The sequence below is a fragment of the Carcharodon carcharias genome, chromosome 31, assembly GCF_017639515.1.
Source record: "Carcharodon carcharias isolate sCarCar2 chromosome 31, sCarCar2.pri, whole genome shotgun sequence".
Taxonomy (NCBI): domain Eukaryota; kingdom Metazoa; phylum Chordata; class Chondrichthyes; order Lamniformes; family Lamnidae; genus Carcharodon; species Carcharodon carcharias.
The window spans coordinates 14,504,307-14,530,353 of NC_054497.1; the positions used below are offsets into that span (position 1 = coordinate 14,504,307).

General features: G+C 43.6%; 1 protein-coding gene and 1 long non-coding RNA gene across 2 annotated transcripts in view; one reads left to right on the plus strand and one right to left on the minus strand.

Annotated features, from left to right (window-relative positions):
• Positions 1-456: 456 nt before the first annotated feature.
• cacng2a (calcium channel, voltage-dependent, gamma subunit 2a) overlaps positions 457-26,047 on the minus strand; it is a 62,930-nt gene continuing 37,339 nt past the window's right edge. Inside the window, exons 2-4 of the mRNA XM_041177875.1 lie at positions 18,409-18,492; positions 13,802-13,942; positions 457-1,791 (exon numbers count right to left, since the gene is read on the minus strand). Coding sequence (XP_041033809.1) covers positions 1,259-1,791; positions 13,802-13,942; positions 18,409-18,492 — 758 coding nt within the window. The 3' untranslated portion in view covers positions 457-1,258. The remainder of the gene's footprint in view (positions 1,792-13,801; positions 13,943-18,408; positions 18,493-26,047) is intronic.
• On the plus strand, positions 1,038-12,153 carry LOC121271707. The gene is made up of 3 exons (XR_005941748.1): positions 1,038-1,127; positions 1,267-1,576; positions 11,895-12,153. It is a non-coding gene; the product is annotated as an uncharacterized LOC121271707 (long non-coding RNA).

Here is a 26,047-nt window from a genome sequence, read left to right on the forward strand (position 1 = left end):
ACTATATTCGAAATATTCCATTGTGGACTTTTATCAGATCTTTGAATTGAATTTCTTTGTTATTCCCTGTTCAAACCATAGAAAATGTTTTTTTTTATTTTTGAAAATAAAATATATGAAAGCTTTTTTTTGGTAAATTTTATTTAATTTTTTTGAAATTTTTTTATTTTTTTTTAAATTTGGCGTGAAATGAATTAAACACCACAGTACCACACTCGCACAATAGAGTTTCCTGATTTAGAGAGGTCACTCACACCACCTCACCACCCCCCCCCCCACCCCCCCCCCACCCCCCCCCCCCCAATCCCCCTCTCACTCCATCCTCAAGCCTTCAGAAATTAGAATGGTCACTCTAGCATTGGAGAAAACAAACTAGGAAACTTTTGGAAATAAAGCAGATGCATTTCCCCCTCATTTCCCCCACCCCCTTACCCTCTCAACTGAAAATTCCTGCTTTGCACAATATTCCATTCCATTTTTATCTTTTTTTTCTTAAATAATAATTGAAATCGTTAAAAAATTTCTTGGTTTTAAATTCTTGATTTGAGCTTTTGGTCGGAAGAAGGGAATTATTACCCATCCATCACATGCAATTTTCTCAAATCCACAGCTTGCCACACTCCTGTAGAATGTCTTTTAAAAGAATATATATATTGTTTCTTTTTTCAATTTCCTTTGATGACTGACACTTCACTCAATGGCTGAGCTAATTAAAAACTGACATTTGTTGCTGTTGTCTCTGTCCTGTGTTTTCCTTTGTTTTATTCTCTCCCTGTTTGCAGTCATAGCAAAGAATGAATTTCTGTGTCCTTTTTATATTTTTATTTCAAACTCTTCAGCAAGCTCACAAACCTTTAATGAAAACCATCTCTTTCCATTCTTGTCTCTCTCGGTGAAATCTAAGGCAGGGAAAAAGTAATACGAAAAAGAATTTCAACAATAAATGGCGTTTAAATTCATTTGAGAAATGAACAAAAATTCCCTTTTCCTCATTGTCCCTCTCACTCTCTCTCGTCAATCCATTCTCTGGCAGAAGTTGAGGCTTCGAGGATCATCCCGTTTTCGTCTCTTTCCCCCCCCCTTTTCTTCCTGGTTTTCGATTTTAAAATCTCTTTTTTTTTGACAAAGTAACTTTTGCATTTTTTTTTTGCAATGGAATTCGGGTTTTCATGCAATAACTTTTAATATTCTCCGTTTTTGTAAATTATTAATAATTTATTTTTTTCTCTTTCCTCTCTCTTTCTGCAACGTTCAATGTTTATACAGGCGTTGTTCTCCGGTTGGCCGTGTTGGTGTGTAACGAATCCTTAAGGTCTTTCTGGATGCAATTGTGAACTTGGAGGAAATTATGATCACGTTCAGAGTTATAGGTGGCAGTCGAGGTGGTGGTCTTCAGGGGGTCTCTGGTGAGGGTGTACATGGATATCTCGGTCGAGGGCAGCGTGTTGAAGCCTTTGAGGCCGACGGGCGAGGCGTCCCTGGAGTGCGAGGGTTCCGTGGAGCGGGAGCTCGACCGGCTACGCCGCCGGTAACGATACCGGTAGCTGGGGATCCGAGTGATGGCGGAGGACTGCAGGTAATCTGTGGATCTGGCCCCCGCCCGTATCTGTTTGTGTCTGTCAATGAACATGTGGACTGCTAACACTCCCACCATCTCAGCGATGATAAAGGAGAGGGCTCCAAAGTAAAAAGACCATCCGTAGGAGTAACTGTTCTTTTTTGAATCGCTCTTTGCTGGGTCTCCAGCGTTGGCGGATATGTACACTATGATCCCGATGATATTACTCAAACCTGGAGTACAACAGGAAAATAAAAACAATACAAATCATTTACATTCAAAAAGGAACATTGAGGGGAGGAAAAACCAAAGGCCATAGAGAAAGAGCAGGGGAGTGGGACTCTTTCAAAGTGCCAGCACAGGCTTGATGAACCAAATGACCTCCTTCTTTGGTATAGCATCCTATGATTCTAAGAATTTGTTTCTACTCCACCAAACCTGAAGGAGAAGAGAGGAGGCAAAAGTATCCTTCATTCTGTGTCTCGGTGGGTATCTCTATCAACTCCAAATCAGAAGGTCGTGGGTTCAAGTCCCACTCCAGGGTACAAATCAAAAATCGTGATGCTCCCAGTGCAGGACTGAGGGAGTGCTGCACTGTCTGAGGTGCTGTCTTTCAGATGAGATATTAGAACAAGTCCCTGTCTGCCTTCTTGGGCTCTCATAAAAACTCCCACAGCCACTACCGCAGGGGAGTTCACCCCAGTGTCCCAGCCTACATTTCTCACTCAGCTCATACCTTATGTCAGATGATCTGGTCATTATCACATTGCTGTTGTGGGAGCTTGCTGTGCACACATTGCCTGCTCCATATCCTACATTACAATGGTGCCTACACTTCAAGCAGTATCTTCAATGGCTGTAAAGCTCTTTGGGGAATCTGAGCGGGTAAAAGATGCTACTAAAATACAAGTTCTCCTTTCTGTCTGTCTCCACAAGTTCAATGCTCAGTGTTTCACTCTGTTGGGTTTTTGTGCTGGATAGTGAAAATTAATCTCAAAGACATGTCTGTGAAATGCGGAGCACTGTTCCATCAACAGCCCTGCACTTTGCACATTTCAGCTGGAGAGGCGCTAAAATATTGGCATTCACAGAGACCCCTATAAATAATGACAACCAGTAAATACTGACACACTCCCTGAGGACCCCCTGTAAATACTGACACACTCCCGCGATCCCCTATAAGTACTGATACGCTCCTGAGGAGCCCCTGTAAATACTGACACACTCCCTGAGGACCCCCTGTAAATACTGACACACTCCCGCGATCCCCTATAAGTACTGATACGCTCCTGAGGAGCCCCTGTAAATAATGACACTCTCCCTGTAAATACTGACACTCTCCCTGAGGACCCCCTGTAAATACTGACACACTTCCTGAGGACCCCCTGTAAATACTGACACACTCCCTGTAAATACTGACACACTCCCTGTAACTACTGACACACTCCTGAGGACCCCATATCAACACTGACACACTCCCTGTAAATACTGACACACTCCCCGTAACTACTGACACACTCCTGAGGACCCCATATCAACACTGACACACTCCCGAGGACCGCCTCATCGTAAATATTGACGCACCCCTGGGGACCCCCCCTGTAAATACTGACATACTCCTGGGAACCCCCCTGTAAATACTGATACAATCCCCAGGGACCCCCCTGCAAATACTGACTCACTCTCCAGGGAGCCCCCCCTGCAAATACTGACACACTCCCCGGGGACCCCCTGTAAATAGCGGCACACTCCCAGAGACCCCCATGTCAAAGCTGACACACTCCCGTGGACCCCCTGTAAATACTGACACACTCCCAGTAACCACCTGTAATCAGTGCCACACTCCCGGGACCCTTTTTAAACGTTGACACACTCTCAGGGACTTCCAGTAAACATGAACACACTACTGGGGATCCCCTGTGAGTACTGACACACCCCAGGGACTGTTTGGTAACTTATATCTCTTGCACTGACTGAGTTGTACATTAAGCAATAAAACCATTGGAGAGACGGATAGAATAAACTCACCATAAGAATGAATAATTAAACATCACATTCTGTTCGGATAAATACTGTCAGATTTGGGATATCACTCTAGCTATCACTGCTCCTCATGCACCTGCGTCATATTTATATGTGAGTAACACGAGCACCAATTAGTGAAGGTGGACTGAAACTTGATGCTTAACACCTATTTTCACTGTGTGAGCCAAGTATATTTACTGGTGAATAAAATTACTTCACGTGATCTATGCTCAAGGAGCAGAGATTGGAGTTGTTTGCTTATTGGTGCAGCTGACTCTCAGAACATCAAGAGTATGTCCTGATTGGACACCGATTTTGATGGATCAGAGTTCTTCTGGGAGGCCTGGCTAACATTTATCCCTCAACCTATGTTACTGAGATAGGTGTCTAGTCATTATCACATTGCTGTTTGTGGGAGCTTGCTGTGCGCAAATTGTCTGCCACATTGCCTACATCACAACAGCAATTTGATTGGCTGCAAAGCACTTTGGGATGTCCCAAGATCATGGTGTCACAGAGCCATTTACAGCACAGAAAGAGGCCATTTTGCCCATCGAGTCCATGCTGGCTCTCTGTAGAGCAACCCAGTCAGTCCTATTCCCCTGCTCAGTCCGCGTAGCCCTGCAGGTTAATTTCCCTCAAGTGCCCATCCAATTTCCAAATCACGGATCATCTCTGCTTTCACTTTCCTTGTGGGCAGCGAGTTTCAGGTCACTGACTGCATAAAAACTTGTCCTTCCTCACATCCCCCTCACATATCTTCATCTAAAACCTTAAATGTGTGTGTTCCAGGCCTTGCACCATCAGTTAATAGGAACAGTTTTTCTTTATCCACCTTATCTAAACCTGTCATCATTTTGTACACCTCTAATAGATCTCCACTCAATCTCCTTTGCTCCAAGCAGAACAACCCCAGCTTCTCCAAGCTCACCTTGTTGCTAAAATCCCTCATCTGTGGAACCATTCTGGTAAATCTCCTCTGCAGCCTCTCAAGAACTCTCACATCCTTCCTAAAGAGTGTGGTGAGCAGAGCTGGATGTAATATTCTAATTGTGGCCTAACCAGAGCTTTATTAAGATTCAGCATAACTTCCTTGCTCTGGTGCTCCAAAGTCAAGGTGGCTACCATTGAGCTATGGTGGGTCCCAGGACAGCAATTAGGATTTGACCCTCTCAGGCTGTGCTTCGCCAATCGCAATGTCCACGTAACTAATCACCATGGCTAAGGTCACCTAACTTAGCACCGCTGGGGAAATCAAACCTAGAAAATTCTGGATATACATTATTTAAACCCACTGAACTGTTGGGAGAATGGCAAGACCCCTTTTAAAGAGGGTCTCTCATATATTTGTCTTCAGAATGTTTGATCGGAAGGATGTTGGATAAGCAGTGTGGAGACAGTAAGGAGGTCGATAGAGGTAGTAGTGTGGTACAGCTGGGTGTCATCAGTGTACACACGGAAGCTAACATCTTTCAGATGATGATCTCAAGGGACAACACGTAGATGAGAAATAGGAGGAGGCTAAATATGGATCCTTGGGAGACTCCTGAGATAACAGTTGTGGGAAGGGAAGCTATTGCAGGTGATTCTCGGGCTACAATTATTAAGAATGGAACCCAGTTGGATGACGGTGGAGAGGCATCAGAGGAAGATAATGTGGACAGCAAAAGCTGCAAACAAGGCGAGAAGGACGAGGAGGAATCATTTATTTTTATCACAATCACACTTGTGGCTTTGATAAGGTTTGTTTCAGACTCTGATGGGGTGGAAATCTGATTGAATCAAGGATAAATATATCTGTAAATCCAAATCTGAGCACAGTAGTGAACACGTTCAGATATGCCCACAGAAATTGCCCAAACCCATTGAAAACAGATCCAAATGAATCTATAAACAAAAACACAAAACCACCATCGCTATATCACGTGACTCACCAAATACAAGCCAAGAAACTCCATAATTTATATATTTCAGCAAATGTAGATCGACCTTGATCTTGTTGAATGGCAGAGCACAGTCAAAGGGCCTAATAACCAACTCCAACTCCCATTTCTTATGTTTTGCCACAAATATACTAATGTCCACTTAAATAAATCTCTAAAGCCATCAATGATATATATATATATATTATATATATATATAATATATATATATAGCAGCAAATCTACAATAAGCACTATTTGTGATCAATGTAAATAACACCCCCCACCTGCCCCAATACCACACTCCCCAAAATCTGAAATATACCAGATATCCCAACTCAATAAACCCATCGAACTTACACCAAACTCACTCAAACCCCATGCCCCAGATACACTAGTAAGTACATCAGAAAACATCTACAATATGCCAACCTCACCCAAAATATGCCAACAAAATTCACCAAAATTACAGCAAACACACCCAAGTATGATGGTGAAACTATAAGGTAATGGACCCAACACATCAACAATATGAAAGCACCAAGCTAGCATCACCTACTGTTAAGAAGCCGATAAATGCAGTAATCACAGTTACACAAATGTAACACACAAAGATAAAACAGAGAGAAAATAAATTGACCCCTTGGGGACTCCTTCCTTCTCCAGTTGTGACAGAATATTAACAGATCTTTTCTGATCTTCGGTGCTGGTGGTATGGTTGGGTAATCCCTACAGTTAAGAGTTTTTTCATCTCTGCAATGTACAAACAATCCCCCCAAGGTGACAGTTAGAAACAGGTTGTATTGTTACTGGATAAAGAAGAGGCTGTCAGTCTCTTGAGCCCGTTCTGCTTTTCAGTTAGACGTTGGCTGATCTGCCCCTTGACTCCATTTACCTGCCTTTGATTCATGTTGCTTGATATCGTTACCGAACAAAAATCTATCAATCTCAAAATCTCTGATCGTCCCACAGCCTTTTTGGGGGGGGGGAGTTCCAGGTTTCTATTAACATGTATGTAAGAAGTGCTTTCTGATTTCACTTCTGAACGGCCTAGTTCTAATCTTAAGATCATGGGCAGGTTTGCAGGCCGGGGGCGGGGGGGGGGAGGGGGTGGGAGGGGGTGGGGGGGTGTGGGGGGGGGGGGGGGGGGGGGGTGGGGGGGGGGGGGGCCTCTGAAATTCCCCAGGTGGCCCTCCCGTCTTTCTCCAATCTGTCCTGAAATCTTATGGGGAGTGGGTGAGGCCTAGGTTGACCAACCTTGATTGGCTACTGAAGGTCCACTTCCCACCCGGCCTCAATTTTGAGGCTGGTAGAAGGAGTCCAGGGACAGGGGAAAAGCCCAACAGCCCTGCACAAGCCTCGGGTGGGAAGGAAGGGGCGCCTCCCTCAAGGTGCCCCTTTCCGCATTGGAAACACCACCACCCCCCCACCCACTCACAAGGCCTGCCCCTCCTAGGTGTTCCCTCCCCACTCTGGCCTCTCCATTAAGATCCCAAAACCCCCTAGCCCTACCCCTCCTCAGGCCTCAGTTCCCCTCCATGCCATGAGGCACCAGACCCTCTGCACTTACCTGGTCCTAGACTCCAGGAAGGCTGCTTGTCACCCCAGTCCTGGCCAGACCTGGTGGATCTATGCTGCACCCTTCCACGGCCAATATATCATTCCTGAGATGCGGCACCCAGGATGGAACACAGTTACTCCAATTGGACCAAGGCTCTGTACAACTGTAGCACCCCTTACTCCCCTTTGTATTCTGGTGGTAATGTTCATTTTTATTATCTTCCTTCATCTGATTAAAATGACTCTGGTTATTGCTCCTCCAAATTTTCCTTTCTCGTTTCTCCTAATCTGAAAATATTCCCTGAACTCCACAAGCGGGCTTCCTTATGCCCTCAGTTTGATCAACAATCATAAGTGAATTGAAGAGTGTTGAAAGGACACTAAAATTAACTGAGTGTTGCGTGCTGCGTGCATACATGTATTAGATACACACTTCTTGAGGTATTTCCTTGAATGTTACAAATAAAACAAGACTACTAACTCCTCTAGATCCACTCGCACAAGTTCGCAGGCTGACCAACAACATCAACTTGCATCTATACCTCTGTCATAGCAAAAAGTCCTGAATGCTTCACAGGAGTGCAAGCAAACAAGGTTTGATAACACGACATGTCAGGAGATGTAAGGAATAGTGGCCAAAAGCTGGGGAAAAGGGACACATTTTAGAGAGTGTCTAAAAAGAGTAGATGAAGGTAGAGAGGTGGAGAGATAACATGAGGTAGGATTAATAAGTGATATTATACTTAAAAATCCTCTAGGGGATAGCGATCACAACATGGTGGAATTTCAAATTCAGTTTGAAAGTGGGCAACTCGGGTCTCAAACCAATGTCCTCAACTTAAATAAGGGCAATTACAGAGGTATGAAGAAAGAGTTGTCTAAAGTGGGCTGGGAAAATAGACTAAGGGGAAGTTAGTGGATCAGCAGTGGCAGACATTTAAACAGATATTTCATAACATTCAGCAAAAATTTATCCTGGTCAAAAATAAGTGTTCGTTGAGAAGGTGGAACCACCCGTGGTTGACAAAGGTGGTCAAGGAGAGTATCCAATTAAAAACCAAGGCATACAAAACTGCAAAAACTACTGGTAGAGAATTGGGAATTTTTTAGGAATCAGCAGGGGATGACTAAAAACCTAAAAAAGAGGGAGAAAACTGATTATGAAAGTAAATTGGCAAGAAATATAAAAACAAACAGCAAGATTCTACGGGTATATAAAAAGAGAGTAGCTAAAGTGAGCATGGGACCCTCAGAGGATGCAACTGGAGAATTGATAATGGGGAACAGGGAAATGGCAGATAATTTAAACTAATATTTTGCATCGGTGGAGGTATACATCCCAAAGATATCAGATACTCAAGGAGCTAATGGGACGACAGATCTTGTAACAGTCTCTATCACGAGGGACAAAGTATTTGATAAACTAATGGGACTAAAGCCAGACAAGTCGCCAGGACCTGATGGCCTGCATCCAAGAGTATTAAAGGAAGCAGCTGCAGAGATAGTGGAGGCGTTGGTTGAAATATTTCTGAACTCACTGGATTCCAGGAAGGTCCCAGCGGATTGAAAAGCCGCTAATGTGACTCCGGTCCAAGAAGGGGGGGGGAGACAAAAAGCAGGAAACTATAGGCCAGTCAGCCTAACAACTGTTATTGGGAAAATGCTAGAGTCCATTATTAAGGAAGAAATCACAGGACATTTAGAAAAGCTTAGCGCTCAAATAGAGTCAACATGGTTTTGTGAAAGGGAAATCATGTTTGACAAATTTGCTGGAGTCCTTTGAGGATATAACAAGCAGAGTTGCTAAAGGGGAACTGGTAGATGTAGTGTATTTGGATTTCCAGAAGGCATTTGATAAGGTGTCACGTAAAAGGTTATTGCACAAGAGGAGCTCATGGTATTGGGGTAATGTATTAGCATGAATTGAGGATTGGTTAACACACAGAAGACAGAGAGTCAGGATTAATGGGCCTTTTCAGATTGGAAAGACATAACTAGTGGAGTGCCACAAGGATCAGACCTAGGGCCTCAATTATTTACTATCTATATTAATGACTTGGAGGAGGGGGCAGAGTGTAATGTATCCAAATTTGCTGATGATACAAAATAGGTGAGAGGGCATGTTGTGATGAGGACATAAGGAATCTGCAGGGGGATATAGGTAGGTTGAGTGAGTGGGCAAAAACTTGGAAGATAGAGTTTAATGTAGGAAAGTGTGAGGTCATGCACTTTGGTAGGAAGAATCAAAAGGCAGACTATTATTTAAATGGAGAGAGACTCCAAAAAAGTGCAGCACAGAGGGATCTGGGTGTTCTTGTGCATGAAACACAAGTTAGCATGCAGGTGCAGCAAGTAATTAAGAAGGCAAATGGAATTTTGGCCTGTATTGCTAGAGGGTTGAAGTTTAAAAATAGGGAAGTTTTGTTACAACTGTACAGGGTGTTGGTGAGGCTGCACCTGGAGTACTGTGTACAGTTTTGGTCCCCGTATTTAAGAAAGGATATACTGACAATGGAGGCAGTTCAAAAGAGATTCACTAGGCTGATTCCTGGGATGAAAGGGTTGACTTATCAAGAACGGCTAAACAGGTTAGGCCTTAATTCATTAGAGTTTAGAAGACTGAGGTGTGATTTATTGAAACGTACAAGATTCTGAGGGGGCTTGACAGGGTAGATGTTGAGAAGATGTTCCCATTAGTGGGGGACTCTTCAACCGGAGTCATAGTTACAGAATAAGGAGACACTCATATAAAACTGAGATGCGAAGGAATTTCTTCTCTCAGAGGACAGTGAATGTCTGGAATTCTCTACCCCAGAGAGTTGTGGAGGCTAGATCACTGAAAGTATTTAAAGAGGAAGTAGATAGATTTTTGAAATATCGGGGAGTTGAGGGCTTTGAGGAGCTGGCACGAAAGAGGAGTTGAGGCCTGGGGCAGTTCAGCCATGATCTTATTGAATGTGGATAAGGCTTGAGGGGCCAAATGGCCTATTCCTGCTCCTATTCATTAGGGGGTGAATTCCAGAGCTTAGGGCCCAGTCAGCTGATATTTGGCCACAGTGGTAGAGAGATTAAAATCAAGGATGCAAAAAAGGCTGGAATTGGAGGAGTGCAGAGATTGCCGAAGTTTGCAGGGCTGGAGGAGGTTACTGAGATAGGGCGGGGTGAGATTTTAATCTGTATAAATGCTCCAAGGTACCCATTAATTCACACAGAGGATTCATTCCAACCACTCAGCTTGATTCCAGGTTGTGACTCACTCTGGAGTACACTACCTATCATTCTATGTATAAACTATCCGACCTCCTCAGCTAAATTGCAAATCACTTTCAGCTTTACTTACATTGGCCTTACAGCACAGAAACAGGCTTTTCGGTCCAATTAGTCCATGTTGGAGTCACATGATGAGGTTCCTCTCACCCATCTCCATCTCACCCCATCACCATATCCTTCTATCCCTCTTGTTTATCCAGCTTCCCCTTAAATATTTGCTGTTTGGCTCAAGTTTCTCATGAATTCCCAATTGGATTTATGAGCAACTATCTTATATTTATGACCCCCTAGTTCTGGTCTCCTCCACAAGTAGAACCAACTTGTCTGCACCTACCCTATCAAAGCCTCTCATCATTTTAAAGATCTCCATCAGGTCACCCCTTAAGCCTTCTCTTTTCTAGAGAAGAGGGCTCCAACCAGTTCAATATTTCCTGATCAGTATAACCTTGCAGTTCTGATGTCATTCTGGTCAATCTTTTTTGGCATCTTCTCCATTCCATCGGGTGCCTCAATATCCTTTTAGCAATATAGAGAGCAGGACTGCCCACAGTGCTCCAAGTGTCATTGAATCTCTGCTTTTCAATTCTATCTCTCCAGAAATGGAACATGGTGTACATCGGACATCAAATTCTCCATCATGCAAAACAAATTGGTGGTAAATAAAAGCTATAATTTAGATCAAAACAGGAAACGTTTAAATGTATAGTCGATTCATTAGCATCTGGTTAGAGAAATGACCGTTTAAAGTTTCACGTGTTTCTGCTCCTCAAAGGCTCTCAGTTCAATACAATAACCTGACTTACATTCCCGATATTTTCTGTTTTTATTTCAGGTTGCTAGCATTTAAGGTCTTCTGTTTCATCCTGACTCATAACCTGAGCTTCTACATTAATTAAAAAAATGAATTGTCCGATAAGCCACATCAAAGGGAAACAGAAATCTGCATCCTGGTGGAATTTACATTATCAGTTCACAATAATTTTTTTAACTGAAACCCCAATCGGTATGACACAGCAAACTCCGGTGATTGGTGCACATTGAAACAATGGAAAACCAATAAATCAGCGACCAAAAAGTGTAATTGTTGGTACTGTTACAGTTTTCAGCACAGACCCGAGACTCAGTATCGTAGTATCATTTGGGAACAATACATAATGTCAAAAGGAGAGTCCTCATCAGGAATATTGCACACACATAATTTGGAACTTGCTTCAATTAGGTTCAGTCGCCAGAGCTGAGGGCATTTTTAAAATCTGTTGCATTATCAAAGAGTGCCCCCATTCCCTCAGGAGCTTAAAGCTTCAAACATTCTCTGTATATCAGCCCTTCAGGATCCAAAACTTCATCGTTTGTTTTGTTCAGAGTTGTGAACAAGATCACCCATTGACTTGCTTTATCTCCCTTATTTATGACATTCAAGTCCTCCATTCTGGCAACAGTCATTTGTTCCTTTTCTTACCGTGTGAACGGTACTTGTCTTGGTGAATGGTGTACTGAGGTCAGCCACGCTGACACAGTCCTCAAGCTAGATTATTTTATATCTTTTGTTGTTTTAACAGCGCCTCCCAAATTTGTGGTCTCCACCACCTAGAAGGACGTGAGCAACAAGCGAACGGGAACACCATTGTCTCCAAGCTCCCGTCTAAGTCACGCACTATCCTGACTGGGGCATGTATCGGTCATTCCTTCATTATCTCTGCTTCAAAATCCTGGATCTGAACTCCCTTCCCGACAGCACTGTGGGTGCAGCTTCACCACAAAGACTGCAGCGATTCAATAAGGTGACACACCACCACCTTCCCAGGGAGCAACCAGAGATAGGGGTAATAAACAGCAGCCCTGCCTGCAATGCCCACATTCTGAGAGTGTATTTTTTTTTAAATGACTCTGTTCCTTATCCGTGATTGTCAGTTCAGCACGTTTACAGTTATTAACGCGAATTCTTAATGCAATTTTATATCAATTGGCGTCCCTTCTGAATACATGAAAACATGGAAAGTGCCATAAAATGTCATGTCAGATTGCACACTCCCCAAATGTCTACACATCTACCCAGCATCAACTCCTCTCTCTCTCCCCTCGAAGTTATTTCTTACCTAATAACATGAAGGAAGGTGGATGCTTTCATGGTCACAGTTTTTTAAAACTTTGTTATATTAAGTCACTGTTTAAATCGTTCCCAATTAGCTGCTAAATTTCCATTCACTGGAGTCGTCACTTTATCCATTTTACTTCAATCAACTCAAAGAGGCTATGTTTCTGGACAAGTAACCCAGAAAGCCTGACTAACAATCCAGTAATGAGAGTTCAAATCCCACCATGGCAGCTGGGCAATTTATAAGTTAAATAAATTTGGGATGGCCACCATGAAATGTTCAGGTTGCTGTAAAAACCCATCTGGTTCACTGGCATCCTTTAGGGAAGGAAATCTGCTGTCCTTATCCGGTCTGGCCTGCTTGTGATTCCAGACTTGCAGCAATGTGGTTGACTCTTAACTGCCCTCTGGAATGACCTAACAAGCCACTCACTTGTAACAACTGGGGATGGGTGATAACTGCTGGCCTTGCCAGTGATGCCCACATCCTGTGAATGACTAGCAAAGGAAAGCTCCACAAGACTCGCTCCTTGCCAGGTACTCACAGCGAGTACATTCTTCAATTTTTTCATTTCTCATTCAGCAAGACTGACACCTTGCTCTATATTGCAACTGGTTTGCTAATAATTCAGCATTGAATAATAAAGAGAGGGAGGGGAGCTCTTAGATTTATTGTGGATGGAAAAAGCTTGATATTCAGGGAAGTTTCTGCTTTCCGCTACCTGTTAAATTCCTCCTCACAGGCTGAAAGGCGTCATCAGTCTATCCCAAGTGTCGCTTAATTGAAGCTTTGATGAGTCTATTGTCTCACATTCAGACCACTACACCATCACACTTGCCCTGTGTGGACCTGAATCCGCGTTACATCACATTATGGTACAAAAAAAATTCATGCAGCACCACCTCATCACTCATTCACTGCCACCCTCAGTGCAGTAATTCTCTAACTTTCTTTTAAAATTCTTACTGTTAGCTATAGTAACATAATGGACACACTCTTCTAGTCCAAAGTCTAAAATTGTCATCTGCCTTGCTATGGATGGGTCAGTCTGCTTCTATACACACACACACACACACAGACACACAGACACACACACAGACACACACACAGACACACACACACAGAGACACACACACACAGAGACACACACACACAGAGACACACACACACAGAGACACACACACAGACCCAAACACACACACGTTATTGAGATCTTCAATGAATTTTAACCCCAGAAAATTGAAACCACAATCTCATTCTTCTCTCCATCTCTATTCTGCCCCCCACCCCACTCCTGTTTTGTTTCAAACCTAGTCAAAAATGAAAGGTGAACAACTCAGATAGACATGAGATTAACAAAGGTCTCTCACCTGCAGATACGAAGAAGATGCCAGCACTAAGAATGATGTTGTGTCGAGTTTTGTAGAACTCACTAGCTGCGATGCAGAGGCCACCCATAAAGAGCAGGATCACACTGAGGATAGGGAAGATACTGGATGCTCGAACAGCACCTGGGAGGGGAAAGGAAGGGATTGAGTGGGGTCAAAAATAGGGGGCAAGATAGAGAGGATGAGAAATGGAAAAATAAAGCGGAAATAAAGAAACAATGAGAGAATTTATTTTCCTTTTACAAGCCCAGGCACGCTGATTCATAAAATAAAGCATCCAAGATCACCTTGAAACATAAGATTATATTAAACAGGTTCCAGTTTCATATTGGGAGACTTATCTTGTTATCTTATGTGAGAAATTTTAACTGTTTCCAAGATTTTCTCTCCAGTCTATCTTCTCTGCCTCTTGTTTCATCTCAATAGATTGGTTCAGGTGAGGTCGAATTTGGTCACAAACATTACTTGGGGTCAACCCTGAATGATAAGCACAGGCTATGAGGGTTCAGAAGGCACAGTCCACAATTGTCCATCTGTAATGGAAGGAGGACAGTAGGCCAAGGTTGAAGAGCGACAATGGGAGGGTGGGTTCCACCCAATACGGGAAACGTAGACGTTTAAAAATTCACTCTTCTGACACGGAGGAGCGTCAGGAATTCATCTAAAATCCATGGATGGAGCACCCATAGGATGAACCAACCTCCACACAAGAATTTCTAATAAACCCCCTTGATGTTTACATTATGCTGCATGCCAAGACTGTGGGTTTGTGTAGTCCATCCTTACACATGTCAGGGGAGGATCCATGATGGAGGGGATTGGACACCGTAAGCAAAAAGAATTTCCCCCATTCCTGCTTCTTTATAGAAATTGGATAGCAGTACCAAGCACTGGTCTCAGTCCTGCAATATGAAGGGGCCACCGAGAGAAGAGTCCGTAAGACTGATCCTGGTGTTAGATGGACGGGGATAAGGGATAACATGATGGATGGGCCTAAATGGTTAAATTGTGAGGATATGTTACATTAACCTGGGCTTACATTTCCTGGAATTTGGTAGGTCTGACCTAATTGTGTACTGAAAATGTTAAAAGGATTAGATGGTGTTGAAATGGAGAAAGTATTTTGTCTGTTGGGGTGAGTCCAGAACAAGGGGATAGAGCTGACCATTCAGGAGTGACATCAGGAAACACCTTTCCGCAAAATGGGAAGTGAAAATCTGGAACTCACTCCCCCAAAAGCCATGGTCAAATGAAGCTTTCAAGATTTTGTTCAATGCACATTTGTTGAGTGAGAATATCAAGGGATATGGGGCAAAGATTAAAAATGGGGTTGAGGTATAGATCATCATCGCCTGTTAGGGTTGCCAACCCTCCAGGATTGTCCTGGAGTCGCTAGGAATTGAAGATCAATCTCCAGGACATTGTGTAACCCTGGAGAAAAATCATCCGGACTTTAAATAAGGTCGTTTTTACATTTTTTTTTTACATTTCTCTTCACAAGATAGGAAAATACTGAAAATGGCGGGGGTGGGGAAAGCTGTTTGGCTGACCGCCAAGAATCATCCAATTGGGTAATGAGTCTTCTTGTTTTCAAGTAGGTGTAGGAAAGCAGCATGTCACAAGGATGAGTTCCGAAGAAGAGTCATTTTGGACCTAAAACGTTAACTCCGTTTCTCTCCCCACAGAACCTGCCAGACCTCCTGAGCTTTTCCAGCAGGTTCTGTTTTTATTTCAGGTCCGCAGTATTTTATTTTTATTACATTACAAGGATGGATGTGTTGGCCAATAAATGGCTGGAGTGTGGGGGCAAGGCATGTGATGAAACATCCAGGAATACATTTAATCGCAGTAGGCAACCCTACCTATCATCCTATGGGTTTACAAATCACCTTATTCTACGATGCAGTTGGAACTTGTGAAGGGTTGCACTGTTCCATAGAATAGCCAAGGCAGGTCTTTATCTTGTGCCGTGAGACCACATTGCTTCTGAAGATGGGAGTTAACACCATTAATGTAGGTGGTGCTCTGAGCCTCTGGTGGTTAATGTACCAACATCTCTAGCATTGTGTCATGACTGCAAACTTTAAAGACAGCATTGCTCTTTTTATATTCAGCAAGTTGTCGTCAATTGGAACACACCTTCCTGAAAGGCCAGTGGAAGCAGATTCAACAGTAACTTTCAGAAGAGAATTGCATAAATACCTGAAAGGGAAAATACTTGCAGGGTCATGGGGAAAGGACAGGAGGATATGGGACTAATATAACTCTTTCAAAGAGCCAGCACAACCACAATGGGCTGAATGGCCTTGTGTGTTGTATGAATCAACAGCAGTAGACTCACATGACAAATTGGGCCATAAATTGGTTGGGTTACAAACTGGGTAGCAATGCTTTGGTTGCAACATTCCATTTTGATGTCATATGGGCTGGGGCTAGTAGCCAATTGTTGGGCCACAATGAATCCTTTGTTGTAAAATAGTCCAGTACAAATAAACAGCAATGATTGGCCTAGAAACAACCAGACTCATTAGCAGTAATTAGTTCAACTGATTCCTTGTGGTCTGTGATGTAACCTAAGCTCTTTGATTGTGTAACTGGCTTAAAATTCAATCATTGTCATCTATTATTCAATCAAGTGTAGGGTTTTTTTCCCTTCGCTATATACTCATGATCTTTTTCAATAGTAGAACAGCTTTGACTGGATAACGTCCAACTTCACCATGAGCCCAAGTCTTCGTTTGCAACAATCTGCACAATGGGAGGAGACCTTTCAGCCCCTCAAGCATGCTCTCCCTCTCAAGTTAGATCATGGCTGATCTGTATCACAAACCCATTTACCAGTTTTTTTCTCCATATTCCTCAATACCTTTATCCAAAGATCTCTTGTTCTTAGCTTTGAAAGTGCCAACTGCCCTCCAGCATCCACAGCTTTTTGGGGAGAGGGTTCCAGATTTCCATTATCCCTTTGTATGTGAAGAAGTACCCAGAAGGAAGAAACAGTAAAAACTGGAAAGTAAGAATATTGGCCCGAACTGTTTTTTCTTTCTGGGCTTTTCCTGATTTCACTTCTGAACAATCCAAGTCTAATTTCGAAATAGTGGATGAATATCTCAGGCTGATTAACACTCTGGCAGGCCACAGCTCGAACATTCCTTCAATGAGCTGTGGATATCCCTATCCCAGCCGATAGTGGGGTAGGGATGAGGAGAAGGTTCACCAATACTCACCGGATGTGAGGATCATGCTGGAAGTCAACTTGCAATTCCAAGCTGATTCTCCAGCCTCCAACGCTACGAGTGTCTGGGATGGGGTTTGATCACAGGACCGTTTGACTCAGAGGCAGGGGAGCTACTGAGGGAAAGGCTTCCAACAGACTGGGGCATCAAACATTCTTTTAAGAGGGGCCTAAGTGAACCAGCCTGAGTAATTTTGTCCAGAAATATCCTTGACCAATGTCCTATAAGGAAAGAAATCTGCCTTTCTTACACGGTCTGGCCACTATGTGACTCTAGACCCTCGGTAATGTGGTTAACCAATAATTGCCCTCTTTAAAAGCCATACAGTTGTACCAAACATGGACTGAAGAAGGTGACTGTGTACCATCTTCAATTAGGTAACTAGGGATGAGCAATAAATGCTGGCCTTGCCAGCAAATCCCACATCCCATGAATGAATAAATTAAATAATTTTGTCATTTTTATTATCAGGTTCCAATATTTGAGACTAGAGAATTCAGGACTGTTCTCCAGAGAAAGTAGGCTAAAGGAAGGTTCAAATTTATTAAGGGCTTTGATAAACTAGATAGAAAGTAACTGTTTCCACTGGCAGGAGGGTCAATAACGAGAGGGCACAGATTTAATATAATCGATCAAAGATGGGATGAGGAGATTTTTTTTATGTAGTGAGTTGTTGTGATATGGGATGGGCTACCTAAAAGGACAGTGGAAGCAGCTTCAACAGTAACTTTCAAAAGGGAATTGGATAAATACTTGGAAAGGAAACATTTGCAGGGCTATGGGGATGAGAAGGGGGTGAGTGGGACTAATTGGATAGTTCTTTCAAAGAGCCAGCACTGCCAGGATAGGCTGAATGGCCTTCTTCTGATTCATACCCCCGTTTTCTGCTCTCTTGTGGGGCACCATTTCTCATGGGAAAAGAGCTTCACAGTGGCTGAAAACCATCCCAGCCATCTGGCTACACTTCCTGTATTACCAACAAGAGATCAACCCTGCTCTCACCTGATGATGGCAGGACACACAATCAGGAGACTGGAACCCTGGCTGCTTTCCCCCTCTTCCTTAATCCAGCAACACTGAGCCCAATTAATATCAGTCACCATGAGAGAGGTCAGCACAGGCCAGGAATTGAATCTAGGATCTATGGGTTGTTGGGCTAACCACAATTGTCGTCTTTAACCACTAGATTATCAGGGATGTGGGGTGCCTCCAGCCCATTTATAAATGTAATCCTCCAACATTTATGGATGGATACCCTGCAATAATACTTCCCCACAAACAAGCAACCCACCCAATTCCTCCTGACTTTTTACAAAGCACCTTTAATGGAGGTAAGAAGGAAGACAAGCTTACGTAAGAAGTATTCGGCTGCATCTGCTTCGTAATCCGTGTCTTCCGGGAAGTGGTCGATCTGTTTACATAAACCTTTAAAATTTCCTGTTTCAGGAAAGACGTAGAAAGAGAGAGAGAGAGAGAGAAAGAGAAGTCAGTCACCTCTCTCTGTGTGAGTGATGAACACAAAGGCAGTGATGAACTTGCAGTTGCAACAATGTGTAAAACAGATCAATTAATTACAATGTTTACAATCATTCCCAATGTTCTCTGGATAAGGAGACCTATTCAGACAGAGCGGAGGTACCATTCATACGGGGCTGCTGAAATTCAGGTATCTGGGTGAGGAGGGAAGGGGCACACAAACTTGCAGCCCTGTTTCGGTTTATGCTGAGTGGTGTGCCCTGTCCTGAGCGTTGTCTCACAACACATTCAACTGAGGCAATAAGAACCCATGTCCACCCAGAGATAAGGGCAGAAGGAATACGAGCTGGAGTAGGCCATTCAGCCCATTGATCCTGCTCAGTCAGATCATTGACGAGCTTCTACATCAACTCCACTTCCTCACCCTATCCCTTAGAGCCCAAAAATCTATCGATCCCAGCCTTGAATGTACTCAACGATGGAGCATCCACAACCTCTGGGGTGGAGAATGCCAGAGATTTACAGCCCTCTGAGTGAAGAAATTTCTCCTCCTCTCAGCCCTAAATGGCTGCTTCCTCATCCTGAGGCACTCATCTCGAATCTCTTAGATTTTTAATATTAGGACCCCACGGGCAGAGGCTCAGAGTTGGTCACGCACCCATCATGTTGAGTGTGATGAGAGGGTGGTTCGGCAAGACAGTTATTTGTATAGTCGGAAATAAAATTGCTATAGGATCTATTTGGAGAGCGAAGCATTCATCATGTATACCACACTCATAGGAATAGGAGGAGGCCATTCAACCCCTTAAACCTGTTCCACCATTCAGTAGATCGTGGCTATTCTGCACCTTATCTACCTGCTTCAATTCTGTAACCCTTAATCCCCTTGCCTAACAAAAATCTATGAATTTCAATTTTCAAATTTACACGTCAACAGCTTTTGCGGGGGAGAGTTCCTGGTTTCCACAACCCTTTGGGTGAAGGCATCACACTGGAATGGCCTGGCTCTAATTTTAGAGTTATGGCCCCTTGTTCTGAACTCCCCCACCCAAGGGAATAGTTTCTCTCTACCTACCCTATGACAAAGTAACATGTAAGCCACTTGTATGTTTCAGAAGCTACCACAAGTATGTCTAGGAGGATGATAGTGGGACATATGATAACACAGAAAAGTAAACTGCTGCTAGTTATAATTTGGTAGAGCGTTCCCAATCACAATGGGATAAAATGCCAGGAGAAAGGAGTGGCACCTTTGAAGTAATGCTTATTTTACTGTTTAAACCAAACTTAAGATACATACCTCCACTCAACATGATCGCAGATATGTTTCAGGTATAGAGCTTTGGAACTCTCTGTCTCAGAGAGCTGTGGGTACCTAGTGGTTGAGTATATTCAAAGTTGAGGCATTAAAGGAATCAAGGGATGTTGGGATAGGGCAGGAAAGTGGAGTTGAGGTTAAATTTCAGCCTTAATCTTGGTGAATAATATGGATGGTCGAAGAGGCTGGAGGAACTACTCCTGCTCCTGCTTCATATGCTCTTGTGACCAATTTGGCTAAATTCTGTCCATTCATTCCTCATTTTATAGAGCACCAAAGGATTAGACCCTTTCTCTCCACTTCCATTGTACAATATCCAATAGATTAAACCCCTTCTTGATCAAGTCCATCAGAAAGACAATCCAAATACTCCTATTTAGTCTCATTAAAAGAATTCCAATTAACCAGAGACCATCTGGTCCACGGATGATGTGGAATTTCAGGACCAATCTCCTCATATGGTATCTAATACTTGCCAATGGGATCATGAACTGCGAGTACCAATAAACCTTCTAACGCCCATTAGCACCTTGCATTGGCAAAACAAGTCACTGAGAAAAATAATAGATCTCTTCTCAATCCAGTGTTGAAATGTGACTAATCACAGACAGGGTATCTGCTGACTATCAATTTCTGAATTTGTGAAATTGTTTCTAATGAACTGCATCAGCAGTGAAAAGATCTGAAAATGTGTGCAAGACCTTAGGAATATTTGCATATTAGTGAACGATTTATTTCTCACATTCCTGTGCACCATTTTGTAGCTGATAGGAGTCGTGTTCAGCAAGGATTTTTTCAAATCGTTGTTCTTACTTTAATTGGCCAGGGTTTTAAAAATCTGGTTTCTCTCCTCTCCCAGGAGATTTACAATGGCTCCAGGTGGGTGGTGAGTCTGCATCAAGATGCAACATGTCTCACAACTAAATGGGATAGAAAAGATCACCAGTGGGTTTCTTCCTGCTTTTCATTTTTATAGTAACAGGAGGAGGCCATTCAGCCCCTCAGAGCTGCTCCACCATTCAATCAAATCATGGCTGATCTGTACCTCAACTCCATTTTGCTCCATATTCCTCGATACCCTTACCCAATTAAAATCTACCAATTTCAGCCCTGAAAGCTCCAATTGTCCCTCAGCATCCATAGGCTGGGGTTTTCCCGCCCTATTGTGGGCAGGACTCACCGTGGGTGAGGCGGTGCCCCAGCCAGAAGCCCATTGACTTGCGGCAGTGGGCGGGTGCAGAGAATCTCGCTGATCGTCTTTCAGGGGAAAGAGTTCAATGCAGCTTGATTTTTTTCTGACAACCACTTTGTGTGACCAGTTCCCAATTGTGAACACCCTCACTGCACTTAGCTCCATACAGTTGAATAGAGACTGCAATGTCTTGGTGGGACATTTTTTGTTCAGCTCCAGCCTCATAAACAGCTTAATTTGGGTGTTCTGTGGCTTCAATTTTTGGTGGGTGGAGGTGGTGGGGGTAAGTTTGGGAATGCTGAATGATTCCAGCCAGAAGTGACTTACCCCCAGCAAAAGAAAACACTCAGTTTCTACTTAAATGCTAACAGAAATAAACTGATAGGAGTAGATACATTCAGTGAAGTAGTGACGCTATTGTAGTCTCAGCCCTGTCTCAGTAAGTAACACTCTCACCTCTGTGTCAGAAGGTCATGAGTTGAATTCCCAATCCAGGGACTTTAGTACAAAATCCTGATCTACCCAATGCCATACTGAGGGGGTGCTGCACTGTCAGTGGTGCCAGATTTTGGATGAGACGTTAAATTGAAGCACTGCCGTTCTCTCAGGTGGGTGTAAAGGATCTCATGGATCTTGTTTGAAGAAGGGTGGGGCTTCTCCCCAGTGTCTCGCCAATATTTATCCCTCAACCAAGATCACTAAAACAAATTATCTGATCATAACATTGCTGTTTCTAGGAGCTTGTTGTGTGCAAATTGGCTGCCTACATTCCAATAACGATTACTCTTCAGAAGTAATTCATTGGCACATTGGGACATCCTGAGGTTGTGAAAGGCGATTTAGAAATGCAAGTCTTTCTTTTTATCACAGGTTGTCCCAAACTCTAAATGAAATAAAACATCTTGTAGGTGTCTTTCTTGTGATTATACCATAATGTCAAAGCAACTTTGAGCTCACTGTTACAGTGAAAATGGCAATAGCTGCCATTTATGTAGCGTATCCATAAAACACCCCAGTGTCCCAAACAGAAAGGAAAATAGACATCGGGTAGCAATGTAAGAGCTGGAAGTGACCAACTGTGTGATGAAAAACATAGACTTCGAAGACCAGGAGGGATGCAGGAAGAATGTCCAATTGCTTAACTGCCCAAGATACATTGAAGGGAGGGGATGAGGGGATGCACAAGAAATCAGATTCAGGAGGATTGTAAGTCACGGTGTGCAAGGAGGTTGCTGAGGGAGGCAGGAGGGTGACTGATTTGTAAGTAAGGAAGTCGAATTTGAGGCTATAGTTCAGCATTTATACTGAAGGTATACTCAAGGCCAGTTGAATTAAAAAATGTGAGGATCAAATTGAAGCAGCACTTTGTTGGGAAGTCTATCGTGTTGCTAAGCAGAAGGATAGGAGGAGGGCTCAGCTGGTGGATGTTTACGCAGAGAATTCCTGAGCCCAACTGCGCTACTAAGAATAGAAAGCAACAATACACATTTCAACTCCTCTCAACCAGCAAGGTCCCCACCATGTCCTCATCCTTCGAGAATGTGTGTGACAGAAAACAAAAGACAAACACCAAAAATCCAATATCGTTATTTTGCTTGGAGAAGATATTTTTTGTTACAAGATGGCTTCGTCAGTAAATACTATCGTTCATTTAAAATAAAAAGAATGTTTCTTGTACACTGACCATGGTGGGTTTTGCTCCCTTTCTGCATTATTGTGGTTCTGTGGATTAGTAAGCAGACTGCTGATCGCAAATCGCATTATCGTGAAGTGGCCACTTTGTATTCTCTGCTCCCACACGAGTAGCCCTGAGGATGTACCTCGAGGGAGAGAGTTAGCAGATTGGATATTTTGCATTCACATTATTCTTATGTGGATCATTTTTCATTCCATTCCACTGACCCTCAGAGCTGAAATTCAGTCCACCACAGTCTCCAGTATAGGTTGCTATGACCACCGGGGATTCTCTGATATGCTGCCCAGCAATGTCCAGCCTTCAGGCACAACCAGTTCTCCATAGGCAGTAACCCACCTGGTGTAAGACCTGGACATTATTCAGGCTTGGGCTGAAAAGTAGCAAGTAACATTCGCGTTACCATGCAATGACAATCTCCAACAAAACAGACTCCAACCATCCCCCCCTTGATATTCGATGTCTTGTTGTCATTGTATCCCACATCTTCAACCATCCTGGGGGTTACCATTGACCAAAAACTGAACTGGACAAGCTATATAAATAATGTGACTGCAAGAGTAAGTCAGAGGCTGGGAATTCTGCAGTGAGTAACTCACATCCTGACACCTCAAGGCCTGTGCCCCAACAAAGCACAAGTCAGCACCACTTTGGAATACTCTCCACTTGCCTGGATGAGTGCAGCACCAACAATATTCAAGAAGCTTGACACCGTCCAGGACAAAGCAGCCACTCGATCAGCCCACGGCTTTCCAGAATCGTCCTATGGATCAGGAGCAGGACCAGGAAGACTTGCTGTTTCTTCCCCTCCTAGCTAGCACAAGGGCACTGACACCAAGACTGTGCCTGTCCTACCATCACCATCTGAGCAGACCAGGATGTGGGCATCGCTGGCTAGTCCCATCCCTAATTGCCCTTGAGGTGAGCTGCTTTTTTTGAACCGCTGCAGTCCCATGTGGTGTAAGTACACCCGCAAAGCTGTTAGGGAGGGAGTTCCAGGATTTTGATCCATTGACAGTGAAGGAACAGCGATATATTTCCAAGTCAGGATGGTGTGTGGCTTGGAGGGGAACTTGCAGCTGGTGGCGTTCCCATGCATCTGCTGCCCTTGTCCTTCTAGGTAGTGGAAGTCACGGATTTGGAAGGTGCTGTCGAAGGAGCCTTGGTGAGTTTCTGCAGTACATCTTGCAGATGGTGGCTGGGAGTAAATGTTTAAGATGGTGGGTTGCTTTGTCCTGGATGGTTTGGAGCCTCTTGAGTGTTGTTGGAGCTGCACTCATCCAGCCAAGTGGAGAGTATTCCATCACACTCCTGACTTGTGCCTTGTAGGTGGAAGAAATATTTTAGGACTTCAGGAGGTGAGTTACTCGCCACAGAATTCCCAACTGTAATGGTTATATTCAGATCTTGGATTGGGATTCTCTGGAGGGAAAAAGACATCAGACTGAAACTTTTCCTAAGAATGGGTGAAACTCTGATTTGTGATTTAATTGTCTTGTTCTGGAATTGTTCTGTTCTGCAAGCCTACAATGATTCATTGTCTCATAATTGTTTCATACATTCTTTAACAGAGCAAAGTTAAAACACAGCAATAATTTGACAATCATTGGGGAGGTTCTGTGTTATAATAGGAACATGAATCGTGATACCTCCTTAGCCACAATATACGTATAAATAAAATCATAGAATCTTATAGCACTGCATGAGGCCATTTGGCCCATCATGACTGAGACAACTCTTTGAAAGAGCTAGTCAATTAATCCCACTTCCCCTTCTTTAGCCCTTGCTGACGTTTCCTTTGAGTATTTATCCAATTCTCTTTTGAAATTTACAATTGATCTGCTCCGACTGCCCTTACAGGCAGTGCGCTCCAGATCACAACTCGCTGTGTAAAACAAAATCTCCTTATCTCCACTATGAGTCTTTTGCCAAATATTTTAGATCAATGTCCCTCCGGTTACTGACCCTCCTGCCAGAGGGAACAGAGTAAATAAGGAGAAACTATCATATTTTAAGCACCTCTATTAAATCTCCCCTTAACCTTCTTTTCTCTAAGGTGAACAAGCCCAGCTCATTCAGCCTTTCCAAGTAACTGAGGTCCCTCATCCCTGGTGCCATTCTGATAAATCTCCTGTGCGTTTGCTCCAAATGCTTAGCATCCTTCCTAAAGTGTGAAATAATGGGCGGGATTTTCCACACTTGCCGGTCCCACCGCAAGTCAATGGACTCCTGGCTGCGGCGCTGCCTCGCCCGTGGGGGGGGGTCCCGTCCGTGATGGGGCCGGAAAATCCCGGCCAATATAAACTGAACCAGCCAAATTCTCCAGGAAGGTCCCGGTTCAACTTTTCGCCCATTTTTGGACTATGATGGAGGACTGTGATGGTGGCGCAGTGGGCAGCATCCCTATCTCTGGGCCAGAAGGTTCAAGCCTTGATGTCCAAAGAACGAGTGTCCATAACATGGATTATCAACCTGTAAATCCTTCCAATACGCCTGATGGCAGGCGGTGGGAGCGGGAGAGAGTTTCCTGGTCAGCCAGACTGCAGACGGCAAAGCACTGCAGTACTTTGCCATCATAATCATGGACCAATCCAATGGAAGTCCATGGTCACCAATGCCCTTTCGGGCAGGGTACCTGAATGAGGAGGAGGATATACAGAACTGCACCAACCCAGAAACAAACCTTCACCCACTTAACTGTACAACTATCACTAACTTGTAACTATCTATGCATCCAGAGTTAATCAGAGACCAGCTCCTGAAATTTACCCCTTCAATTTCATATACATTTATTTGTATATCTCCATTTTTCTCCTTTGTGTCATCACTCAGTGTTTTGTTTCATTTATCTATGAAATGCCTGTGTCACAATTCTCTGTAACCAGCACCCCCCTACCAGCCCACCCCTACTTAAACCCCTTTGCCTCACCACCTCTCTCCTGGCCTATAAACAACTTCTGAAAATGTAATCATTCTGCCAGTCCTGCTCTCCTGACTTATGCCTAATATCTAACTTAAGAACATAAGAAAAAAGGAGCTGGAGTAGACCATTCAGCCCCTCGAGCCTGCTCCGCCATTCTATCTCAACTCCACTTTCCGCCCTATTCTCATATCCCTTGATTCCCTCAAATTGCCCCAAAGTCTGTTGAACTGAGTCTTGAATACATTTCAACAAAGGAGCATCCACAGCTCTCTCTGGTAGAGAATTCCAAAGATTCACAACCCTCTGAGTGGAGAAATCTCTCCTCATCTCAGACCAAAATGGCTATCCTAAAACTGTGCCCCCTAGTTCTAGAGTTTCCAGTCAGAAGAA